The sequence below is a fragment of the Alexandromys fortis genome, unplaced genomic scaffold (assembly GCF_014885135.2).
Source record: "Alexandromys fortis isolate MF-2015 unplaced genomic scaffold, M_Fortis_MF-2015_v1.1 scaffold_9, whole genome shotgun sequence".
Lineage (NCBI taxonomy): Eukaryota > Metazoa > Chordata > Mammalia > Rodentia > Cricetidae > Alexandromys > Alexandromys fortis.
In genome coordinates this window covers 12165173-12190125 of record NW_026067892.1, presented here as the reverse complement: position 1 = coordinate 12190125, position 24953 = coordinate 12165173, and the positions used below count along the sequence as shown (strand labels likewise).

General features: G+C 47.1%; 1 protein-coding gene across 14 annotated transcripts in view; it reads left to right on the top strand.

The window, feature by feature from the left end:
• Ank3 (ankyrin 3) overlaps positions 1-24953 on the top strand; it is a 526650-nt gene that overhangs the window by 422754 nt on the left and 78943 nt on the right. For 6 of the 14 annotated variants that reach the window (XM_050142496.1, XM_050142456.1, XM_050142430.1 and 3 more), the window contains 2 exons: positions 16742-16865; positions 21810-21912. In XM_050142496.1, the coding sequence (XP_049998453.1) occupies positions 16742-16865; positions 21810-21912 (227 nt within the window). Of the gene's footprint in view, positions 1-8963; positions 9018-14602; positions 15300-16741; positions 16866-21809; positions 21913-24953 lie in introns of those variants that run through there. The other 8 variants (XM_050142438.1, XM_050142447.1, XM_050142421.1 and 5 more) reach the window with 3 other exon arrangements.

The following is a 24953-nucleotide window of genomic DNA, read 5'->3' as shown; positions in this document are numbered from 1 at the left end:
GGCTCACACCTTTAATCCCAGCGCTCAGGAGGAAGAGGCAGGTGGATCTCTGAGTTCAAGACCAGCCTGTTCTGCAGAGCTGAGTTCTGGGACCGCCAGGGCTACACAGAGAAACCCTGCCTTGAAAAACCAAAAGTAAATAAATAAATATTACTGTTGGCGATATCCCCAAGTTTTCCTAACTTGAGCTCTGCCAATCATCATTTTCCCAATCAAGTGTATATTCTTCTCTGTTATGCGAAGTAGCATTTCTGTATGACTAAAAATTATCCTAAAACCAATTGCTATGAAATTTTCATTTTAAAATAGCTCCTCCAACTTGAATGATAATTTTGACTTCTAACTCACTTGCCTGAGAGTCTCTCCAGTCCTTTAATTGTCTCTAAAGTTAGATTCAGGCCTGCAAGTTTGAGTGAGTTTTGGCTGTGGCGGTGGCAAGTGCTCATTTCCGTGAACCCAATGGAGTTTGAATGAATCGGTGTACCAGAATTAGCAAGAGCCAGACATACGTGTGTTGTGGTATCAGGATGTGGAGGTAGGGGGACCCAGAGATAAAGCTGCAGAGTGAGCTCGGGCAGGCCTAGACTCCATGGCACCCTGTTTACATGAAGAAAGAGGGGAAGAGGGAAGAGAGGGAAGGTGGCGAAGGGGAGGGAGGAAATGACCATGACAGCCCGGTCTGGGCCGCTGAGAATTCTCAGCACCATCTATAAGCAACACAGCTTATCTCAAGAAAGAAAAGGGGGTAGTGTGTAGCGTGGGAGATAGTATACGCTCTAAATCAGGAAAGAATAGCTATTGAGGGGTTCCTGCCAGGAAGTCTCTCCTTCCTTTCCTCACCATTTTCCTGCTTTGCCTCTCCCTTTTCTTTCTTTTGGTCTCCTTTGAGAAATTAATTATAGGTAAGACATGTTTGTTTAATCCTCAGTTAGAGAGAGAGAGGGAGAGAGAGACAGAGACAGAGACAGAGACAGAGAGAGAGAGAGAAAAGCAGGCAGGCAGTCTAGACAGTGCTGGCCCAGGAGGACAATGGAGCAGAGATACAGAGAGCAAGGACCGAAGCATGAACAGAACCAGACCTAAACAGAAGCCAGAGAAGCCTTTTCCACAGTGGGGAGCCCCAGGGCGTGAGCTCTGCAGAGGGGAAAGGGACAGTCTCCTGCCGCCTACAACCCTCCCCGATATCCACGGCATACGTGTGCACAAATCATTAGCTTTATTCTATTGCTACCCAAATTCTTACATTTTACCAATGGGCCTGTAATTGACAAAGAAAGATATGAGGAAAGGAAGAGACCAGAGGAAGAGAAAAAAAGGAACAAGGGGGAAAAGGCAAAAGGAGATGGGAGAGAGGGAGAAAGAGGAGGAGAGAGGAAGATGGGGGCAGGATAGAAGGAAGGGAAAAAGTTGACGTCAAGATCAAGGTCCAAGGTGTTTTCTGGTTTGGGTGGGGTTGGAGAGGTCAGAGGGGATGGGGTGGGGGTGGAGTGGAGCGGAGCGGTGAGGGTGTGGGGAGATGGAGCAGTCAGAGAGGGTAGAGAGGGGTGGGGTTGGAGAGGTTAGAGGGGATGGTGTGTAGGTAATTGGAGCAGTCAGAGGGGGTGGAGTGGGGTGGGGTTGGAGTGGTCAGAGGGAGTGGGGTAAGGTGGGGGAAAATATTCAGAGGGGTGTACTAGTCGTGGGGGTGATGTGGGGGAGGGGTGGAGCCCCATAGTAATTCTGGCTCAGCTTGGACTTGAACTGTAAATTCCTATAATGTGTGTATTTTTATAAATTGGGAACCAAAGTGCACATGTTATTTTAGCTTGCAGAATCCTAGTGGGCTGGAGTCTAATGGCCTTTAAAGAACAATAGATGTCACACGATGGGAAATAGGGTCAAGCCATGGAAAACAAACCAGACAGCAGTGTGCAGAGGAGCTGATCCAGGTCAGGCAGGCCACAGCCTTGTGAGAAAGGATGATCTAACCTGAAGTCACTTACATTTTGAGTGAGCTAGCTGGGCGGTGGAGGTGCACGCCTGTAATTCCAGCCCTCAGCAGGCAGAGGCAGGTCGAGGCCAGCCTGGTCTATAAAGAGAGTTCCAGGACAGCCAAGGTTACACAGAGAAACCCTGTCTTGAAAAACAACATTTTTTTTGAGTGAGCTATGAAATCTCTGCTGGAATTGAATGCAGACAGAAAATACTGAAAGAAAAAAATAAAAATTAAGTTCGCATGTGGTAGAATTAGTTACCAACAAGAAATGAGATTTAGATACAATAAAGCTAATTCCAGTACTTAGGAGGCAGAGGCAGGTGAATCTTTGTGAATTCAAGTTTGAGGCCAGTCTGGTCTACATAGACACACACATTCACACACAGCACACACATACACACTGCCCACATGCGCCTGTGGGAAAGGTTATGATATCACAAAGCAATAATATTTTTTAAAAAAATCTCAAGACAATAGAAACAGCCCTCCTTGAGACTGTCTCAGTTTAAGGACCATTCAGGCCAAGGTACATGGTCAAGAACAGGAAGTAGAGACCTATCCAATCCACCAGGAACTCACACCTGCCCTACTTCTGCATCCATGGTGCCTGTCACTTCTGTCTTCTCCCCTCTATGGCCACGGTCCCAGTGGCATCTCTCTGGAGGGATCCAGCAAGGGTCTCCTGCGCAGCCGTCAATTTGCATTCTTACTCCTGAGACTCAGCTGTCTGCCCAGCTTCTAGAGAAGTCCTTACAACTCTGCAGGTGCCTCACTTATTCCATTCCCCCATCTCCCCAAAGGTGTATCATTTATTCCACTCCCTCCCCATGCTCCTGTGCTTATAGTGAGCTTTGCCTTCGTTCCTGCTGTTGGATCATTATAATTTGGTCACTAGCATGCTTGTGCAATACTCCACACAGTACTTAGAATCTCCACAATTAAGTTTTCTGCCCTCCCGTTGATGGCAACGTGGATTCTTTCCAGCTTGAAGCTATTGCAAAGGAGTTTTCTGTAAAGGTGTCTCCGTAGGTGTATACCATGGTAGAGTATAGACCTATGGCTACAACTGTGGAGTTGTAGGTTAAACAAGGGCAACAGAAGCCATAAACAAAACAAGACAAAACCAAAAGTAATAGGTGACAATATGCTAGTATTGCAGAATTAGAGTGAGATGATGATGATGATGATGATGATGATGATGATGATGATGATGATGATGATGATGATGAAAAGGCAAGAAAATGCTGAACATGGCAACACACATTTATATACCTGTATATATACTCAGAAGACAGAGGCAGGAGGGACCCTGAGTTCCTGGCCAGCCTGGGCTACATAGCAAAGCCCTGTCTCAAAATAAAAGCCAAAACAACAACAGAAAAAGAAAACAGCAAGGGAAGAGGCTATTTTAAAGCAAACGGTCTCTATGACAAGGGAAAATGGGCTGAGATATGGTGAGGGGCAGGGGTGGGCGTGGATGGCAGAGTGGAGAAGTTAATGATCTGGTTCTTCCCCTGGGTGGCTTTATTGTGTGGCAGCGGGCTGGTGTGAACCCACCTGTAGAGTGTCGTATGTCACGGTAAAAGTAGCTGCCGCTTCCTCATAATACAAGCATAGCCCAAAAGGTAATGCAGGTACAAACAGACAACACAGACATCCCAGCGTTCCCTGTGCTTAGATTCAGTCTCTAACCATGGTCTACAGAGGCCTCTCCCTACTTGCCCTCCATTGCGTTGTTTTCTTTTTCTTCTCTGAACCCTTCATGGTTCTTATAGCTGGGTTATTATAAGTCATTTGTTTCTGGGGGCACAGTAGAGTCATTCTGTAAATGGTTGGTGATGAAGATTTTCAGAGATCAGCTGTCTGGGCCCCATCCTATTTACTTCCCTCACACAAGCAGCCAGAAACTTAGCCCGCTCACCCAGGCGTGGCTGAAAGTATTTATAGAAATAGGCAGGAGGCTAGATTTCACCCACAGCCTGTAATTTTCTAACGTGTGATTCATTTTGTTTATTTCTTTCCAACTGGACAGCCTGCTCTACAGGAGTAAACCTGTGCCAGCCACCGTTGCCATCTGAAGTCCCTACCACAGCTGCCCGTGTTTGGGATTAGAGGCATCTCCTGCCTTCACCTCACATAAATTTGTCACAGCCCCTTCCCAGGTTCCAGGCAAGGAACATTTTTGATTAAAAGCACACGCAAGTCTGGCTGATATCCAAAGCCTTCATACTCAAGCTATAATGTGGCTTTGGTGTGGTCATATAGCTGGAAACCCCTGAGTACATGGGTCATTCAGGTTTTCAGTGCGAGGTTTAGGCTCAAATCTGCACGTAGTAAAATCTCTTTGAGTACCAGTTATTTGCGTTGTCATGTTTAATTCTCTCAAAGTAACCTCAGGGTATAATTCTTATTACTATTATTCCCCCAAGTTATATTTAGTCACAATTAGAGCCTGCGCGGAAAGTGTTATGACTTCTAATTTATCCTTAGCATCCCACTCAGAAGGTGTATGGTATTTCCACAGCTTTGCACCATTCAGAAAGCTGGCATTTGAATTGAGGTCTCTCAGACTGAGGCTCCTTGCTCAGTGAGGCATCATACAAGAGGAGATCATGGGATTGGTAAGGAAATTCAAGAAATTACTAACAGCCTCTGAAGGTCCTTGAAAAGCATGTCAAAGAATGGATTACATTTGGATGAGCAGAGGTTGTAGGGGAGGTAGAAGGGGAAGAGAGGGCACAGATATTCCGAGCCCCCAAATTACTTACAACTGTGCTGAGAGTCTGGCAGACAGAAGTGGCAGCAGCGTGGCTGTGCCAGACTAGATGAGGTCCTCAGGACAGGGCACAGAAAGAAAGTCGATTCTCGAAAACTCTACACATACTGACTTAGAAGAAGAAGAAGGATGCTAGGGTGTGGTCAGCAATGGAGGGAAGAATCTAGACGGAGTGGGTTCCAGTAGAAGTCCTTGGAGAAACTTCCTCTGGAAACACAAATCAGAAGAGCCCATGTAACGGGAAGCTCTCTCCACAGCGACCGCATGCACCCACGATTTTGAGGAGCCAGAGGGAAAATGGAGCACAGAGCTGTTGTGTAGCAGGGGAGAGGCACACAGGGTGGTCCTCCCTGTCAGATGAGTTAGATGCGGTGCTCCAACCACCCATGCACTGGCTCATAGATAGCCCGAAGCTGCACGTGTGTGCACACGCCAGACAGTCCATTGTTGACCCAACTAAAGCTGCAACAACTTTGGAGACTCTTTCCCTCCTCCATTTTTCTTCTGTTAATGCTGACCACCTGAGCATCCTGACCTAAAGACATGTGCAATAGCAGGGCCCATGCCGCCCACCCTTACCCACTCCCGCTGTTAGCATCCTTACTGCAGAGACCTTGGATGGTGAACATAAGGAACAGAGTGAATAAATGGGCCAGGACGGGAGGGCAGAGGAGGGGTGAGTGTCTGAGAGCGAGTGAGAGACCCCAGACAGTGATGCCGCTAATAGAGAGAGCACTCCGATTTCCCTGGGCCGGGCTTAGGTTAGAATGAGAAGAGGTCCCACGTGGTGTGGCCTTCTATGTATACACTTTCAGGGAATATGCTAGAAACAAATCCACAGATGAGTGCTTTTCACCTGGTGTAGTGGTGACAATTTAGGGACAAGAAGAGATCACAATTAGTCACACAGTGGGTACTTTGTGGGCAGTACGCCTGGAACTTCCTTCCTAGGTGAAGAGTTCCAATGCTTTCCACACGGTCCTTATGCATCTAGATAATGAAGAACTGAGAGGAAAGAGGGCTGGAGCAGGTTTGATGCAGAAGGAATGGCTAAGAAAGAATACACAAACAGGACAGGACCACTTAAAGAGGACCTGCGTTTGATGCCCACAAGTCATATTAAAAAAAAACAACAACTGGACATCATGGTGTTATTCTGGAAATCACACTGTGTAGTCAGGGACAAGGTAGATCCTTAGGGCTTGCTGGCCAGCCGATCTAGCCGAATCAGTAAATTTGGAGCCAATGGGAGACCTTCATTTAAAAGGAACCAAAAAGTGGACAGCCTCTGTGGGATGATATTGACGCCTGTCGCCTGCGTTACATACATGCATGTCTTTACACATAAAGGCATTTGTACTCTTGAGGATATACCCACGCACGAGCCGAACTAGTTGGCGTGATGCCGCTACATGAAGCTTAGCAACCAGCAGCCAGCCTTCCAGTCCTGACTTGGCCAAGTGAGTTTGTAGCTGGCAGCTAGTTCACTGTCCGGCCATCTTTACGAGTGGCATAGGTTTGATGTAGTGGGAATGGGGGAGTGACCTTACACTCTCTTCTGTCTGTATGCCATCTAGTCCTAACGGAGGGAACCAAGGGAAATTACTACATCCAGGTTCGGCATTGAAGCCATGAGAAAATGACAGTATCTGACTCAACTTTCTCTTTCAACCTCTCTGTAGGAGAGACACTGAATCCTTTCTTCCCTTCTGGGATGGGTTTGTTTATTAACCCCAGCAAGATCACGGGGACATTCTCACGGCTCCACCTGGACAGCTTCCAGGGCTGAGTCATGTGTGCTGACTTTAGACACTCCATAGCCTGCCTGGCTTTGGGAGCAGTGAACTGCTGTGTGGGTTTTTAAAAAAAACAAACACATCCCAGCCACAAGAAAGAGAAATCTTACAAGCAAAGAATTGGGTTGACTTTTGTGCGCTTTAAAAAAGAAAGTTGGTCACCCGAACAGAATCATTTGTTCCATGAGGTAATGGCAATTTATTGTTTCAGAGGGGTGTGAACTTGGCCAGCCAGACCCCATTCTTCCTCTTTGGCCTCCTGCAAAGCCAGAATCTTAAGGCAAGGTCTAGGGAGAAGGAAAGTGCAACGGGTGGTTTCCCTCCCAGGGCCCATGCATCCCTGATGCTGGCGCAGTTCCTCGGGCTTCTTAAATCACCTGTTAAGCCCACTACTCATTCCGCCGGTAATTGTCCCCTGTTTTAAGATAGACAGTGAAAAGGTACCGTATTCCATTGCTTAGTTTATGCTTTCATGGCCAATGATGGAGGTCATATGTGCAAGGAGAGTCCCTACCTTTTGCTCATCTGTAGGAGAGGGGACAGGTGGAGAAACAGCGAGAGGCAGAGACACAGGCTCCCCACCTTCAGCTTCTAGCTGTGCCTCTGAGCTTTGCCATAGGGCCCTCAAACAGTGTGCTTGATGGCATCGCCAACCCGAAGGGCCTGGAACACAGAGACACCACATGAAGCAGGAAGTACAAACTCCACCCACCTCCCTTCCCCTCATATCCTCTCTCTAATCTCCGAATACAGTAACCTCGCTTGTGTGGACATGGGTTCTAGCTTCAAACTGAAGAACAAAAGAAAAGATGGATCTGGAGTCTAAGTAACTTCTCATTCGCTGTCACATAGCTGCAAAAGAATTGGATGCATCCAGGTCCTATCTTCCCTTCCTGTGCTGCGCTGTGCTGTGTGTGTGTGTGTGTGTGTCTGTGTGTTGGTTTTTGTTTGTGTGTGTGTGTGGTTTTTTTTTTTGCAACAAGATCTTACTATGTCTATTTGGTTGATCTGGAACTAGCTCTTACAGACCAGGCTGATGTTGGACTCACAGAGATCTGCCTACCTTTGCCTTTGAGTGCTGGGGTTAAAGGTGGGCACTACCATGCTAGGCTCCCTTCCTACTCTTACTTTCTTGATCATTAAGGATGAAAGGAACAGAGGATAAAGGGAAGCATCACATGAACATCTATAGTCCATTATCATCATGGTGGGAAGCAAGGCAGCATGCAGGCAGACTCTAGCATGGTGCTAAAGGAGGAGCTGAGAGTCCTCACATCATGACTCACAGGCAACAGGAAGTGGTCTAAAACACTGGGCGTGGCCTGAACAATCATGAGACCTCAAAGCCCACCTCTCCAGGGAAGTACTGCCTCCAACAAAGCCACACCTCCCAATAGTACCACTCCCTTTGGGCGCCATTTTCTTTCAAACTACCACAGGATCTGAATTCAGTTCCCACCACTCACAGCCTATGGCTCACACCCACCTGATTTGCCCACTCCCGGGGATCCAGTGTCCTCCTTTAGATTCTGAAGCTATCCTTACACGTGCATAGAGTGGTATACACACATAAATAAAAACAAGTCTTTTATTAAGAACCGGTGGGGTGTGCAGTACACATGATATAAAGTATATTCAGGCTATTGGGGGACAACTCCAAACAGCTGCAGGGCGGTATTTGTACCCTGATCTGCGTCTTGGTCCTCTTCCCTGGAGACTGACTACTGGAGACAATAGTTGGCTCTGTCACCTGAATATTCCCTGTAGTTCACAGACCGGTACCATCACAGCCTGCCAGGAGAGCCTGCTGCCTGTGTGGAAACCTGGTGCCTAAACAGTAAGAAGCACTCTCTGTTAAGGAAAAGCTGTTTCCCAAGTTAGTGCGTCTGTGATTCTAGAATCCCCACCTAGGAAAGAGACCTAATTGGACAAAGCCACAGGCCGGGCAAATGGCTGAAATGGTACAATTTACAGAGAAAAAAAAAAAAAAAGAAAGAAAAGAAAAATGGTAAAGTTCCTTAAACTTAAGGGTTCACAACTGAGTTCTGGGCCCGCAGGTACCAGAGTCATCTGGGGGTTTGTTGCTGGTGCAGACTTTCAAATCTCCTCCTATACATTCTACGCATTGAAGGCACAGCTTTCAAAGTGACATGTGGATGTGAGTCTCTGTCTTCCTGTATTCTTTCTCTGTGTGTCCCATTTCTTACAAAAGCCAGCGGGGAGGAGGAGCTTCCTCCCCATGTTTGACGGGTGTCCACTGGTACACATGACGGTCTACCCTGAAGCCTACTTGGCTGGCCTGGGCATGTCCTGTATGTGTTTGCGGTGGATGCAACACACAGCCTATACGACTGACCTGCATTCCCTGTGTCCTGTTTCATTCTGTTGACTTTATTCAATTTTTTTTTTTGACTAGGTGATAAATGCTCATGGTTCAAAATTCCCAATGTACAGACGTTTTTGGTGAAAAGTAAGTCTCCCACCCCCCGTCTTGACTCTGGTGCTGTAGTCTCTTCTTCTGAGGTTATAACTGATCTGCCAATCATTCCAGACATTTATTGAGCACCCACGCTGTGTTGGGCAGCTGGGAACCAGAGAGGGAGCCCAGCAGACACCCTCTGCCTTCAGAGAGCTTTGCTCATCACCAACGTCAGCAGTTCTTGCTCGGTGGACTTTGAGTTTCCACAGCACTCTGGCAGCATCAGCACTAGGTCTCCACAGCCCGGTCTCCAGCCTCTGAAAGCCCATCTTTCTCAATTCTTCGGGGCTCTCAGATCTCTTACTCCATTGTTGCAAACTGCTCCTGAAGTAGCGACAGGAGGCGGAGAGAATTAAATGAGATGATACACAAAGCACCAAACACAAAGCCCAGAACACAGCAGATGCTCAATAAATAGGGGTGTTGATTCTCGTGATCCAATCGTGCGCTCCTGGCCTGAGGTGAAGACTGATAACGGTGGAAAGGTTCACTCTTCCACAGTTCTCATCGTCTCTCCTGTCTGTGCTCAGGAAAGGTATTTTAAAGCCTTTTCAGTCAACTGAAGCCCTCTAAGGTTGACGGGAAGTTAAGTGTCTGTTGTAGAGCAGTTAACTCCTGGCTAATCACTGGGCTGTGGAAATTACACCTCTCTTGATTCCTCCTCTGGCTGCTTTCAATCTCACGTCATTTGGAGCCTTGGGGCTATTATTTACTCCGAGGGGTTTTGTGCTATTTCACCTTTTAATGTTACAAAGTGCATCCTCTTGTGTGTGTGGGGGGAGCACATTCTGCATTCCCCACCACAAGAAGTAAGCCCTTCTGAGCAAAATATCTTACTATCATTTGGTTGAGCTATTTTGAGGGAGTTTCTCCAGGACTTAGGGCTCTGAGCAGATAGAAAAAGAACTCTGAGTCCCTAGAAAAGCAACAGACGGGTTTTGTGGTGGTGAGCTCAAGGCAGAAAAGATTACAAGAAAGTAACATAGAGAGAGGCTGGGGAAGAAAGAAGAGAGGGCTGGAAGAAGGGGGAAAGCAAAGAGAGAAGACTGGGTGACAGGGGAAGGAGAGGAAAGAAAACAGAGGAGAGGAGGGGAGGGGAAGAAAGGAGAGATCAAGTCTCGGTCAAGAAAATTCATTCCCACATCAGGCCCAAAACTGTTTCTTTCCACAGTGTAGAAAGGGTCACGGGAGGTACCATGAAGACAGGAAAGAGGTTAGGCTGAGCTTGGACCACTGACTGGAGCCCCAGGGAGATAAAGATGCGGCTGTTTGTGCCGCCACAGCCCCAGAAATCTTTTAACACATTTGTTTCCTTTCTCTCCATGTTTCCAAAGCTAGTCTATCTGGTTTTCCAGGTAGACAGAGTCTACAACTCTACATGTGGCCCTCTGTAGTGTGAGGATTCTACTTTCCATTCAGACACAGTGTGGGGGGTGGGGCGGGGCGGGGCTGGCTGGGAATCCAGTGAAATGCCCCCAGTGGCATTTTTATTACGTGGTGTGGTTCCTTGAGGGATTAAGGTTCTTTTGAGGTTTGGATTGTCTTGAAAACTTTCCCTGGGTTCTGTTGGTAGGCTACCAACAGAAACGGATTAATAGTAAGAACAATGGCGCCCGAAAATCAAAGTTGAGAAAGGCATAAAGCAAGTAGTACGTGATGGAAGCCCACCTGATGGAACTGGTCACGCCGCTTGCTTGAGATCTTTGTCCCTTCTCATCCTGTGAACACTGCTGAGATACGGAGCTAAAGAGCTGGCCAGGGACACATTGGGCAAGCAGCATGTGACCTCTGGACTTTGTTTCTTGTTTCCATTTCGGTCAGCTATTACAGAGTAAACCACCTCTCTTTACACCCGGTGTCTTAAAGCATGATCTCAATCATCCTGTGGGCTTGCCAGCTTTCAGGAGATGGCATCAGAAAGCAGCCCTGCAGTAGGAGTCACATGACCAGGTGTGCAAGGCTGGGTCAGTCAAAGTCTTCTTCAGCTAGGCTATCGAGATGGCAATTGCTGCCTCCTGCCCTTTCTCTCTCCTGTCTCTCTCTCTCTCTCTTCCCTTCCTTGTCTTTACTTCCCCCACCACACACATATACACACACTCCTTCTCTGCCTCTCTCTTTTTCTCTCTTCCTTTCTCTGCTCCCCCCCTCTCCTTCACTCCCTCCCCACAACCTCTGCCTCACTTCACATAAACCTCAAGCTTCTTTATACAATATTGGCTTAGTGTTAATCCCATTTCTTATATAATACTGGCTACGGACAGACAAACATTTCCAAGAGGCTCACTGAGAACCTGCAGGTTTTTGTTTGTTTGTTTGTTTTTAATCTAAAACCTGGAGATCCTGGACAATCACTTTCCCTGGAACTTGCTTTTCAAAACTCTGACCAATCAGATTCAAGTAAGGGTCCTGTACATGGGCCTAGGCAGGGACAGTAGAGTTCACTGAAGGTGGGGTTGGGAGGGTAACTGGAGAGACGAACGGCCTCCTTGCCAAAACGTAGTCATGACTCTTTATATCGCAACTACCCAGTTATCAATCCTCCTATCCTCCACTATCAAGCTATCCATCAAGCGTGGACCCATGCACTTTGTACTTCTCAGGAAGTGGAATTTTAGGGCCCTTGGTGTTTTATACATATTTACAACAGTACTTCAGTGTCAAGATCTTTAGTTTTTGTAACATAAATATTGACGACAGTATATAAATATTAAACTAAGACTATCACCTCTGCTAGCTTAGAAATACTTGAACCTGTTGCTAAGCAGCTGCTGCTAGGCAATTTTGTGTTATCAAAAGGGGATTAGGATCGGTCACACCGTTTAACACAGTCCATCCTAACCTCAGAATAACAGTGCTTTGTGCTAGATGATAATTACAGAGTGTTTTGCATGGGAAGGTGGGAGGATCCGTTTTGTTGTTACCGTTTAATCATTTATTCCGTGTGATGCCCATGGAACGCCTGTGCTGAGCCCGTTGATTTTGCCTTGACCAGTGTAGACAGTAGCAATTTAAATGATGACTCTACATTTGTAGGCACAGATAGCTGGGCCCAGGGGGAGAACTTGTTACTGACTCAAAGTCCTAGGGTTCAGCGCTCCCTTGGTCCAAACTTTTAATTCACTTTCCAGGACATTGTAACAAAGTTCTGGGTAGAGTCATCCTTTGTGAAGGTTCAAACCATGACTCAAGAGCCGTGGAATGGCAAGGTAACTGCTTTCTGGTCATAAATGCAAGAGCTCGAATCTGCACCCAGAACACCTCCTCTACAGACCACATTAGAAGAAAATAGCTTTACTTCGATTAGTAAGTTCTGCATTTCGTAAGGAATGCTTGTACTGTGCTAAATTGTGAGGACATGTTTGCCGTCATGCAGGTCATCGTTTTTGTTTATTAGCTTGCTTTTGTTTTTCTAGATAGGGTTTCTCTGTGTAGTCCTGGCTGTCCTGGAGCTAGCTCTGTAGACCAGGCTGGCCTCTGTCACCTGAGTGCTGGGATTAAAGATGTGTGCCACCACTGCCCAGAAGGTCATGATGTTTTGATTCTTCTTTGATCAGTTTCCACAGTTCCCACCCTCACCCTACCCTGGGATTTTTTTTTTGTGATTTAATAGCAACCCATCCTGGAAAAAAATCTAAAGACCTGTGTCGACAGACTATGCTTGCCCTTCATCAACCTTAATCCCAGGAAAGGGTCAAATCACCGTAGCGTGCAGATTTGAAAAAGCAAAAATACAACCAGTCTCTTCGCTCAGTATCAGTCATCAGTTCCAAAACTATCTAGAGGGCCCCTCCAATATGCAATCCATCCAAGAGACCCCACAAGGCCATGTGAGAGGCTAGGCATAGGCCCTGGAAACCCTGGGGAGGAATGCCCTTCTCAGATCTAAGTAGAAAGGGAGGGAGGGAGACATTAGTCACGCGGGGAAGAGCAGATACCCTGGAAAGATTCAAAGTCTCAGAGTTTAGGGATCTGCAGAGATTGAAGGAACTCCCTGATGGGTGGGCAGGGCCATGTAGAAGAGTAGTACTGTATGCTGCATGTGTGCGGGGGGGGGGGGGGGGGGGGGGGGGGGGGGGGGGGGGGGGGGGGGGGGGGGNGGGGGGGGGGGGGGGGGGGGGGGGGGGGGGGGGGGGGGGGGGGGGGGGGGGGGGGGGGGGGGGGGGGGGGGGGGGGGGGGGGGGGGTGGAGGGGGTGGGAGGTGGGAGGGCGATCCATATCCCAGGCCTTGAGGGAAGCAAGCTTGAGTTGAAAGCTAAACTGGCCAGCTTGTAAGTTTTTAGATATGAACAAACAAACAAACAAACAAAACACCAGGCTAGCACTCAGACATTTCTCTCCCTGAAGCCTGGCCTCCCCTCCCATTTTCAGCGTGTGAACCCTGTAAATGGCTTCCCTCTTGCTCCAGTAGGTGTGTATCCTGTTGGTTGCAGCCAGGCTGAGCAGATTGGAACAGATCATTTTTAACATTGATAAATCATACTCCTTCACTCATTCATGATCCTGAGACAGCAGTGTTCCTTACTCCCCTCACCTCTACAGATTCAAGTCTCTGTATTTATTAGGTGGATGGGGGAGGGCTCATGAGGCTCCACCCCTAACTGAAAAACTATTGGCAGAAGGTAGCAGCTGGTGGAGGGAGGGGCACTTTTCTCTGGGGGTGTGGTCACATGTAGGTTGCTCTTGCCCCACTGGAAGGTTGCATACACTTGTAGTTATGGGCAGCGTTGATTGGATTCTGTGGGTTTAAAAAAAAAAAAGAGGATACAATGTTGTGAGAGGGACAGGGAGGTATTGGAATAGGGAAATGGGTAGGTAGGTATGATTATATTGCATTGTACACGCATAAAAACTGCTCAAAAAATAAATACAAATAAACTTACATAGGTAAATAGAGAAGCTTGGCACAGCTGACTTAGGTTTCAAAGGCCTTTGCTAACGTCCTATACTAACCACCCAGCTATTCTTGTGTATGTTAGGGGGTGCAATTGAAATGGCCTCTCAGGCACACCCCAGTGGAACCTGCAGAGGTCTAGCTCTCTTTTCACCCACTGCCCCCGTAAACAGGATGCTTCCCCTAGGAGAGAGGTCCTGCATTTCAGCATTTCAGAGGAGAGCCATCTTCAGAGGCTTCAGGTGTCAGGGTCACCTCCTGGGCCCGGTCTTCTCTTCCTGGTTGCCTAGACTTCTCTAGCCACCATCATCACCCCGTCACCCTGCTCTCCTGTGATCTCCCCGCCCCCGCCAGGAGTGAGAACCAGTAAACAGAGACGCTCTGAGCATATTCAAGAATTGCAAGAACCTTGCCCCGACTTCCATACAATGGTCGTTGCTTCCCCAGGCCGCCTCTTTGCCCCGCAGCCCCTCTTCTTTCCCACTCTCTCTCTGGGTACTCCCCGGTTGCTCTGTGTCTGTGTGTTTGATCTGTGGCGTCCTCGGGAACTCCGATGCCACAGCTGCTTCCCTGGCCCCACAGTTTCCCAATCTCCACCCAGAGGGCAGGCCCTCCCTTCTTTCCTGCCTTCCGTCCACCTGACAGGGACCATAAATAACAGAGGCTCCCGTGTTCCCAGCTGAGAACAAAGTTGAAAGTTTGCCTGCAGCTCCCAGCCGCTCCTGCTCCGGCCCATTCTTTGTTTTCTTCCAGTGTTTGTTTTTCCTCTACCTGGCTTGGCCCGTTTCTTCATTCATATTTGAGGAGAGCCGGTCTCCTGGGCTCCCAATTATACCCAGTGCTCTGGGCTGGCTCGCTCAACCTCTTGCGAGGGTCCCAGCCGCTTGGGCCGGCACTGGTTTCAAGTTACTGAAAGTCTACACCCAGGCAGTCCTCATATTTACATACAAATAACTCCTGGGCTTGTGTTTATGTCACTATTGGGTCCTGCAAGAGGCTTGCCAGAGCGGTCTTAATCCAATCAGGAGGCACTTTGAAAGGATGTCTGCGGAGTGATCAGAGGGATGTTCGTCGCTATTAAGTGTTGCCACATGAAATTTTTTGAATGTTTCTGTCTGAAATTTTTTTGAAAAAAAAAATCTTTGGAGTCTAAAACGTGAGGAACGATGTACAGTTGCCCAGTTGCCTGCGAGCAGACGGAGAGGTTGAGGGAAGCTCCGCGGCCCCGGTGAAGACAGATCTGCCCGGGGAAGGGTTTGTTCAGGCTGGTGTGGATTGGGGCTGGTGTGGACGGCTCTCTCTAAACCTCTGCTTAAGGAATTCCTGGAAGCCTCCAGGAAGTACTCCTCAACCCAGCGTGGTGGAAATGGCTTTGCCACACAGTAAGAAAGCTCTTTCTTTCATTCCTGCTTGGCGGTGTGCTGGTTTGGTTTCTGACGGAGAGATGTTGCAAATATTCCCCCCTGTGAATTCTCACAGGAGTGTGGCCTTGAGTAGCAGCAGAAAGACAATATTTTAGTCTTCACATTTGGGGGGGAAAAAATACCCAGTAGTCGCCAGTGTGTTTCAAGATCGGATTGGCTGCTTAAAAGTTAAGTTCCTGTGGTTGAAATGAATGGAGATTGTAAACTGTGTTGAATGGAGGAACCGGGCCGTCCAATCGCTTACCTCTGGGAAAACTTAGCATATACACATTTGGGATCTCTATGCGCCAGCCAGCTCGTATCTCAGAAAGGAATCAAAGTGATTTTAAGAAGAGACAGGGTTTGCCCTTGTAGAGGGAACTTTCCGCTGCCTGGGCTATACTTTGGGAGGGATGGGAAATGTCCCAGAGGGCAGAAGACGATTGAAAAACCTGCCCCGTTGCTCCTGGAATGTGGTTTTCCGCGTGAGCTCACTAGGCACACAGAGCCCAGAGCTCGTAAGAGCGGTTTGCTTGCATTAACTCTTTGTGGGGCTAGTCAGGGCGCACTTCTATGGTCCCCCTTTCCGGCTGCAGGAGCCGACACCTCACCTCTGTAGAAGGCAGATTTGCTTTGTGGGGACAGCCGGGCTGGTTCGTGAATCTGATAGGTTTAGAAAGAACTCAAAACTAATGTGCTTCGAGGTCTCCCAGGCAAGCAATTCCTGCTCCTACCATGAACTTACAGAACTTAGAGACGATATGCCCTAAACCGAAATCCTAGAGAGGAAGCTGGTTTCAACAACAACAAAAGCACCTCTTTCCCGGGCAGGTGAGCAAGCTCAGCTGGTAAAAAGCACTTGCCAAGCCTGGCTGAGTTTGATCGCCAGAATCCACATAGTGGAAGGAAAGCGCTGGCTCCCACAGGTTGTCCTCTGAACTCCACAGGTGCACCGTGGCACGCTTACAAGCAAAAGCGTGACTAAATAAAGCCATTTCCTTCTCTCGTTTTTAAGGACAGTGTTAGAGACACAGGCCTTATTTTGTAAGCTGTGTTCATTCAAACAAGTTGCTCTCATCATGGGTGGTATGAGGAAAACTCCCCCGATAGATAAGCTCCTTCTCTGTAATTAACTGAACCTAGGGGGTAGGGGTGCAGCAGGGAGGGGTCAGGGGTCATGCTTACCATTGATCATTAACCCTAGCCGGGTTCGCTACTTCAGTTGGCCCCTACAATTGTGAACTAACCTCTTCCTTTACTGTTTCTTCCTGGATGGCATAAAAAAAAAAATAAAATAAAAAAATAAACAAAACTACAGGGACACCAGGGAAGGCGATGAGATCATGAGCGGCCGCTGTCTCCATAATTGCTCCAGAGTCAAGAGGGAGGGCTTCTGACCGTGACTTGCTCTCCATCCGCAGGTGAAGATGCCATCACGGGGGACACTGACAAGTATCTTGGGCCACAAGACCTTAAGGAACTGGGCGATGACTCCCTGCCAGCGGAGGGTTATGTGGGCTTCAGTCTCGGAGCCCGGTCTGCCAGGTACTTGATTATCCCCTTCCTCCCCCCCCCCCACCCCCGCCCCAAAGTTTACTAGCAACAACCACGATCTATCATGAGCCAGCACCATGCCCATCTTCCTCATGACTCCAGAACATGCTTTTTGGATGCCATGTGAATTTCGTGGACCGTGCTCAGTGCAAACGTCTATGCTCTGCTATTTCCTTGTCGCTGGCTGTGCATAGTCTCGTGTGACAGAACACATCGGTCGATCGTTTGTTCCTTCCCCCCACCCTCGTACTCTGCAGCGGGCTCCCAGCATGCTACCAGCTGAGCTCCCTGACAGATGGGAAAGCCAGTCAAGGTGGCATGTTTCCAAAGTAGTTCCCTCCATAGTGGAAGAGATTTCTAGTTATGGACAAGAAAATTGTATATGGATTATTTGGTATACTTTGCTAGTAAAAAATTAATTCATCGTTGATCGGCAGCACCCTTGATGATAAAAAAAAAAAACACAAAAACAAAAAAAAAACCTTAAAACTGCCTGCATGCCTAGACAGTTGAGGTTTTGTGTTGGTCAAGGGCCTGTTCAGAGTGTAACAGTGACTTATCAAGAGTCCCAGACAGCAATGGGGCTAATTCAGCCCTTATAGCTGAAGCAGGGAAACCCTTGACTCCCGAGTCACTCACTGTGTGAAGGAAAAAGGACCTTGTCCAAAAGGCTGGGAATTCTTTCCCCCTGGTGTGGCTCAGCTGCAATGTTTGCTGACTGTCAAAGTTATTTTAAAGCTAATAATTAAACTTTCTAAGCGAGAGCCCCGAGGACATTTTCCTATAGTTTAGGAATCCGCTGTAAAAAGTTTCATTGTCTAATGGTAAATGGCACTGCCCACAGAGTAAACCTTGGGGTTTGTTCCCAGTGCGGCTGGTGAGAACATTTTAGACGCTGTGTTGCCTTTTCTTCCAGTTTGCCTTTTAAAAATAGAACCTCGGATAGCTTAGTAGATCTTTTTTCTTTATAAACGGGCCCTAAAAAGACGTGCAAACCTGATAGGAGCAGGTGTCAGCAACAAATAGAGAGAGAGAGACTTTTAAAATGTGCACTGTTTCAATCACATAGTCTAAGAAATAGAAATGTCTGGATCCTTCAAGGGTCTTGACTTTGGTTTTTTGTGTAGAGTTGGGTACCACTTATACTTCTATAGTGAGCTGCTTTCGCCCCCCCTCCTCACATTTTTATGAATATATCCTTTGTAGAAAATGCTAACCACTCGCTTCCAGTGAGCCATGAAATCTAAATATCACCTGTTGTCATTTTTTTTTGTCTTAAGATAATTTTAAGGATTTCTTGTCTCTGATTTTGACTCTGCCGTTATCTGTTGCTGTTATATGTAAGTCATCTTTTTCATATCGGCGACTCATGTTATGCTCAGAGGCAAATATTTCTTAAGGCATATTTTTATAGTTTTATTTTTAAAGAATTAATATTTTAATGTTCTTACAGCATATCATTAGAGCATTATCAAGTCGGTTATTCTGAGTGTAACATTTAAAGGGACATTCAGTGTATGATTCATTTAACCATAACATTTGTTTTTTTCTTTTTTTTCCCTGTCTGATTTTTTTCTTTTACATTCTGTTTCTCCTGGTTTTACTTTTTTTTTTCTAAAAATACTTTAAAATAGTCCCAAGATCAGGTAAGAAGATGTGGCGCTTTTGTGGTGTTTCTCTGCCTGTCCCTGACCCATGTTCCCATTTTTATTTACTTCGGCATTTGTGCTGTGCTGTGCTGGCCTGCAATGTGCTTTTTAAAAAAAAAAAAATTTTTTTTTCATTTTCCTGCTCAGCTTTAGGAAATCAGTTATGATTGGGAAAGGAAAAAGAAAGAAAACCAATCTACGAAAAGGAATCTTATATAATAATGATTGGATGCTAAAGGAATTCCTCTCTCAATACATTTTGTAGAGTGCATGATAAAACTGGAAAGGTTTTGTTGGATCTAAAGAAAATAGTGTGGTTTGTTTGCTGGTGGCTGTTTGTTTGAGCTAGCTGTCCTAGACACCCCAGTAACATTTTAGCCCAAGCCAGCATGTTTTCCTAACAGGCCCTGCATCTAACACTTAGGTTTCAATGATGGCTACAAATAATCTCTCTGACCTTAGTTAAAAAAGACAATTTAAAGCCCGGCAGTGGTATCGCACGCCTTTAATCCCAGCACTCAGGAGGCAGATGCAGGCGGATCTCTGTGAGTTCGAGGCTAGCCTGGTCTACAAGAACTAGCTCCAGGACAGGCTCCAAAGCTACAGAGAAACCCTGTCTCGGGGAAAAAAAAAAAAAAAAAAAAAGAAGAGAAGAGAAGAGAAGAGAAGAGAAGAGAGAGAGAGAGAGAGAGAGAGAGAGAGAGAGAGAGAGAGGAAAAGAAAAAAGCAACAGGCTTTCTAGACCCCCTTAGGTAAATAGTACTCTCTGGTCATGAGTGTGCTGGGATGAGTCAGGGAGTCAGAGTGTTGCTTGGTAGATCTGGTCTGGACCGATCCTTAGGAATCAGAATTTGAAGCATTTCTATGGCTAGCACCGGTCTGAGCTCTGCTCTGCAGTTGTCACTCACAGACAAACAAGGAGGAGACCATGCTAGAGGACGATCCACAAATCTTAGATTTGGAAATCTGGATCACAAATACGTAACCTCTCTTTAAAAGCTTTGAAACGTTTGCCTACTTATAGTCCAGTTAGGGCTTAGCTTTTGTGGACCACGGCATGCCAGCCCTGCTTTGAAGAAAGGCGTGGTCTAGAAAGTGTAAGGAGTGCGGCCTCCCAGGGCTTCTCAAATTGTGTCAGTGAAGCCGCATGTCCGGAAAAGACACTAACGGATGGCGTAGCCACCTATCACCCATGGGTCTTTCAACTCAAGTGTGTTAGTTAAATGTGATACAATTTAAAGATCTGATCTTCAGTCGTGATAGCCACAGCCCAAGTGGTCAGGGATCACATGTGACCAGGGGGCCTGGATCCCCCTCCAGCCGTTACCATCCCTGGACGGAACTGGGCAGTGTTGAAGGAAAGCACCCGAGAAAAGGGAGTTGCTGCTGTGTCAAAGAGGAGCTAAGGGCCAGAAACAGGAGTAAGGAAAGAAAGGCAACTGAAAAGAGGAGGAGAAAGGAAGCTTTATGATCGCATGACTGGCCTGACCGTACAGCCCTATGGCGCGCTGGGAGGCACCTATGTGCCTGGATCCTGCTCGTCACAGTCAGTAAATATTTGCTGAGCATGTTTGGTAATGACCTTGGAATGAAGGTTAATTCTGAGTCAGAGTGATGAGCAAGATAGTGGGAGAAAGCTGAGATTCTATCCTAAAGGAACGACCCACCTTCTGCTGCGGATGACGTGTGGGATCCAGCTAAGGTTTCAGCTAGAAGGCAGTGGGGAGAAATCCCGCTGTGCAAAGGGACATGCATTGTGTGTTCTCTTCTCTGCTGTCCTTCCATTCACACACACACACACACACACACACACACACACGTCAAAGACAATGCTACCACCTGACCGATTCATCCGATGATAATACAGAAAGTCCTACTTAGATCCACTTTATCAGTGAAGCAGGCAAAATTACAAAGAAAAATACTAAGTTCCCGTGGTAAGGATGAGGACTCCCCCCTACACCCATGAGGACCCCAAGATAAAAGAGATCAGTGTGCATCATGCTAGTTGGAGGTGTTTCATGGCTGGGGAGTCATGTCTAGGCCTCACCTCAGCTCTTTCCTATACTGTAACTGCCTCGGGAAAGGTCAGTCAGGTGGGAAACCTTGTCACAAAGAGGTGACAGCGGAACATTCTTTCCTGACAGCCTGCCAGTTAAGTAAGGTAGCGGGGTGAGTGGATAAGTGGAGCGGTAGTTCACAGCCAGCATCCTCCTTGTCCCCAGAGGATCATAATAAAGCCATTAACCCAAGACTCAGATAAATAATAACCCTGATCATCATGTGACTTGTGTGGCTAGATGCAGTCTTAACCAGATAATTAACCTTTTAGAATCACCCCCCCCACACACACACAATCCCATAATCTACTGGCTTTTAGTTTAAGAGTCCGTATAGGCAGAGTGTGGGGAAGCTGGACAATTCAGGGACTGTCTATGAGAGTGTCTACAAAGGATGAAAGTTAAGAAAAAGGAAGAAGGCAGCAAAGCCAAGGAAAGACAGTATTTGAAGACGGGGAAGGTTAATGTCTTCTGGAGCATGACCAAGAAGTGCATGTGGCTGTTTCTATTTCCCTTCTTGAAGATGTCCTTGAGTGTCAGCTGCAAACCAGAGCTCTTAGTGTGCAAACCCGTAGTGGGTTTCCGGAGATTCACCCTCAGACCCCACCACGGCAGAATAGTTCTATCTCAGTATGAAAGGCAGCGCAGTTGAACTGAAAGAGACACCTCCAACATAAAGTCCTTAAGAAACACTGCCGGGGCTGCAGAGATGGCTCAGTAGTTAAGAGCATTGGCTGCTCTTCCAGAGGTCCTGCAATTCCCAGCACCCACATGGCCACTCACAACTGTCTGTAACTCCAGTTCTAAACGATCTGACACCCTCACACAGACATACATGCAGGCAAAACAGCAATGCACATTAAGTAAAAAAGTAAGAAATTTTTTTTTTTTTTATAAAAGAAAAAGAAACACTTGTGTTATTGGGTAGAGGTTCTTTTCAATGCCATGTTGGTTCAGCGCCATAGTGGGGTACCGAGAGTCACCACGCATTTCATCTCACAGAACTGATATGAAATTGGCCAGATTTAAAAATCTCAGTCGTGAAATTTAATGTCCAAAAAATTTAATTTTTGAAATATTTCTTTAAAAAAAAAAGAGAGAAAAGCACATTTGTTGGTATTTCTAGCCATCTTGCCTGTTTTTAAAGCTGCATGCGTTTATTTTCTTCCATCCCATCCCACCCATCGCCATCTCCCACTGTTGAATGGTAACGGTAAACACAACAGCCTCCGCTCCTTCAGTTCGGATAGGTCATACACCTTGAACCGAAGCTCCTACGCGCGGGACAGCATGGTGATCGAGGAACTTCTCGTGCCATCCAAAGAGCAGGTATGTGTTCTTGTTGTCCTTGGCTCGTTCAGCCCCGGCTCACGTGCCGTACTCCAGCGAGCTCTTGGTCCCATAACGGCAGTAGCAGACATATATACATATGCATGTTTGGCTTGGTATTTGTAAATTTGGGGGGGGGGTACTAGCCAGTTAAAGAAAAAGCACCAACTATGTCATAATCAGAGATGTCTCTCTTTTTGCGAGCACCCTCCCCCATATCTTACATAGGAGAACTTGGGGGCACCAAACCTTTCTTGTGTCTCGGTCGAACGTCTTTGTTGTTCAGCTTGCTGGCATTATTCACGGGAATGTTTTCTGAGTGAAGTGTGTATGTCCATTGAAAATGGCAAGGCTTGAGTATAATAAGCAGTCCTAGATTAGATCCGATGTGCTTTTGATCTGTCCTTTTCAGGGTTTTCCAAGGCATAGTGATATTTTCTGTTTCTGTAGAATCTCTGCTCATTTCTTTCAGTGTTTATGAATTTCCTTCTTTTTGGTGCTTACGGTTGATTGGGTGGTGTGTGATGTAAGAAGACCTAGGAACACAGTCCTGCCACACATGGACTGTGTGAGAATGGATGGTTCTGGAAAAATATGCAGATACACACTGTGCCTGGTTTTGGCTGTCCGCAGTTTAGGGACCCAGTGACGGATGGGTCTGACTGGACTATAAAACCAGCTTAAAAGGTAGCTTGTGACATTTGAACACTGTGAATCACTGGTGAAATTATGCCACACCTACACATTGCACAAGGCGATGAGGGACAGTCACACACACCCAAGCTAGAGGTCACTAGCGATAGGGGGGTCAGCCCTTTGGAACTCCCACGTGTCTGGAGATGCTGACGTCAGGCCCACAAACGTGCATTGTACTTCACAATGACCTGCGGTGAATGTTACATCATGCTGTCTAGAATAGTCTCAATAAGCTGGCCTTACAGAGGGAATTAGAGAGGCAGACAGTAAAGAAAAATAACCTTTGTAGGGTGATTATAGGTGTAGCATATGTCATGGGTCTTAGGTGGGTGTAAGTTCAAGAGAGGGCCCTTGTCTCGGTCATAAAACTAGGCTCTCGGGAGCCTGGTGTTGCCTGACACTAGCAGAGATTTTCTGAGGAATTTAGTCCCGTCCTGCTCTTTTCATGTTTCTGCCAAAGGAAGCGGTATATATATTGATGTTACTCCGGGTGCCTTAAGGGAACCCCTACAAAATGTTGAGTATTACAGATTATAGGAAACACTGTGGTCGGACCAGACCGCTTCACACTCCTGCAAGACACACCGTGGATGCCTCATTAAATAGAACTGGGGCGCCTCCATTTCTCACTGGCTGTTCGTTTCAGAGCAAGGGTCTGAAATAGGCATTTTCCCCAACATCAGCACCAGCACCACTGTTACCGCCAAGCGCATCAGAATCAAAGTACAAATCAAAAATAAATGCTCGCCATGTTCCTCGCTTCCGAGGGTCGGCTGGGAGCTGGCCCCAAGATGTGCGCGGGTAGGATGGAGGGGGCAGCGTGTACTCAGGGCTAAGGAACTGTGAAAATAAAGGAGAGGCCGAAAGCTTCAGGGTGAAGCAGGTGCTCGTGGAATCAGTTGGCAACTTCCTTCTGAGAAACACCAATGTCATGGTCCTCAGCCCTCCTGATGCTAGGACCTTTATTGATACAGTTCCTGATGCTGTGGTGACCACCCACCCCCACCCCGCCCCAACCATAAGATGATTATCGTTGCTACTTTCCTAGCCGTAATTTTGCTACTGTTAGGAATCTTAATGTACATATCTGTTTTGTGATGGTCTTAGGCAACCCCCACGAAGGGGTCTTTAGAAGGTTGCAACCCACAGGTCGAGAACCACTGACCTATGTGGCCATCTCTAGAGCTTTCTAATCAGCCAGAGACCACACAGCACACCAGGAAGGAGTCTTTAGGGGAACAAAAGCAAACAAATTAGTGAGAATTGTAGAAGCCAGAGATTGTTTTCTTTACTGACCAGCTTGTTCAGTGAAGACCACTCAAGTCCATGGCCAATATAGGGGGGAAATGGTAGTTAGTCATAAGGATATTTTAGGGATGCTTGGGGTCACCTTGTAAAGGTCTTGGATGGAGAAGTGAGCAAAGACATCAGATTGCTCACTGTGGTCCCGGTGTCGGGTTACGCAGCAGAGTCTGTGTTCCAGGGGGCGGGGTCGTCGCCAAGTTTTCAGGAGTGACCTGAATTAGCCAGCTACTTATTCTTCAATGGTTCGTCTCTGGGACAGATGGAGCACATCTGACAGAGCATGTATGGATAGGCGTGTGTGTCTGAGTTACTGTTGTATTACTTCACGAGATGCCGTGACCAAGGGAACTTAGAAAAGAAATGATCTAAATGGGTGTTAGTCCATGGCCATCATGGTGCTGAGCTGGAGGCAGGCGGGCGGGCGGGCAGGCATGGCGCTGGAGAAGTAACTGAGAGCTTGCATCTGATCCACAAACAGGTGACAAAGAGAGAGACTGGGCCTGGCATTGGTTTCTGAAACCTCAGACCCGCCCCCCCCCCCCGCCCCCCAGTCACACACCTCTTCCAACAAGGCCACACCTCCTTCTCAAATAATTTTACCTAATCTGTGGACCAAGCATTGCGAGAGATGAGCCTAGGAGGGGCGTTCTCATTCAAGCCTCCACAGTGTGTGTGTGTGTGTGTGTGTGTGCTTGCTGAGGTCCACAGCCGATGCTGGAGGTGTCTTCCTTGATCACTCTCTCTTTACACATTGAGGCAGTCCGACACTGAACCGGAATTTACTGATATGACTCATCTGGCCTGTCTGCTTGTTCCAGTGTGTTGGCGTGGCAGGTGATCACAAGCCCGCCTGGTTGGGGGATCTGAACTCTGGCCCGCGCACTCCCACAGCGAGTGTTTATTCACAGAGCCATATGCCTGACCCCTACCCCACCCCCTGTTCTTTTTGTGATTTTCAGATATTAAATTGTTAGATTTAGGTGCAAGGGCATGTGGATATTCTTTTTTTTATTCTTAGCTTTTTAAAAAAAAATACTCTG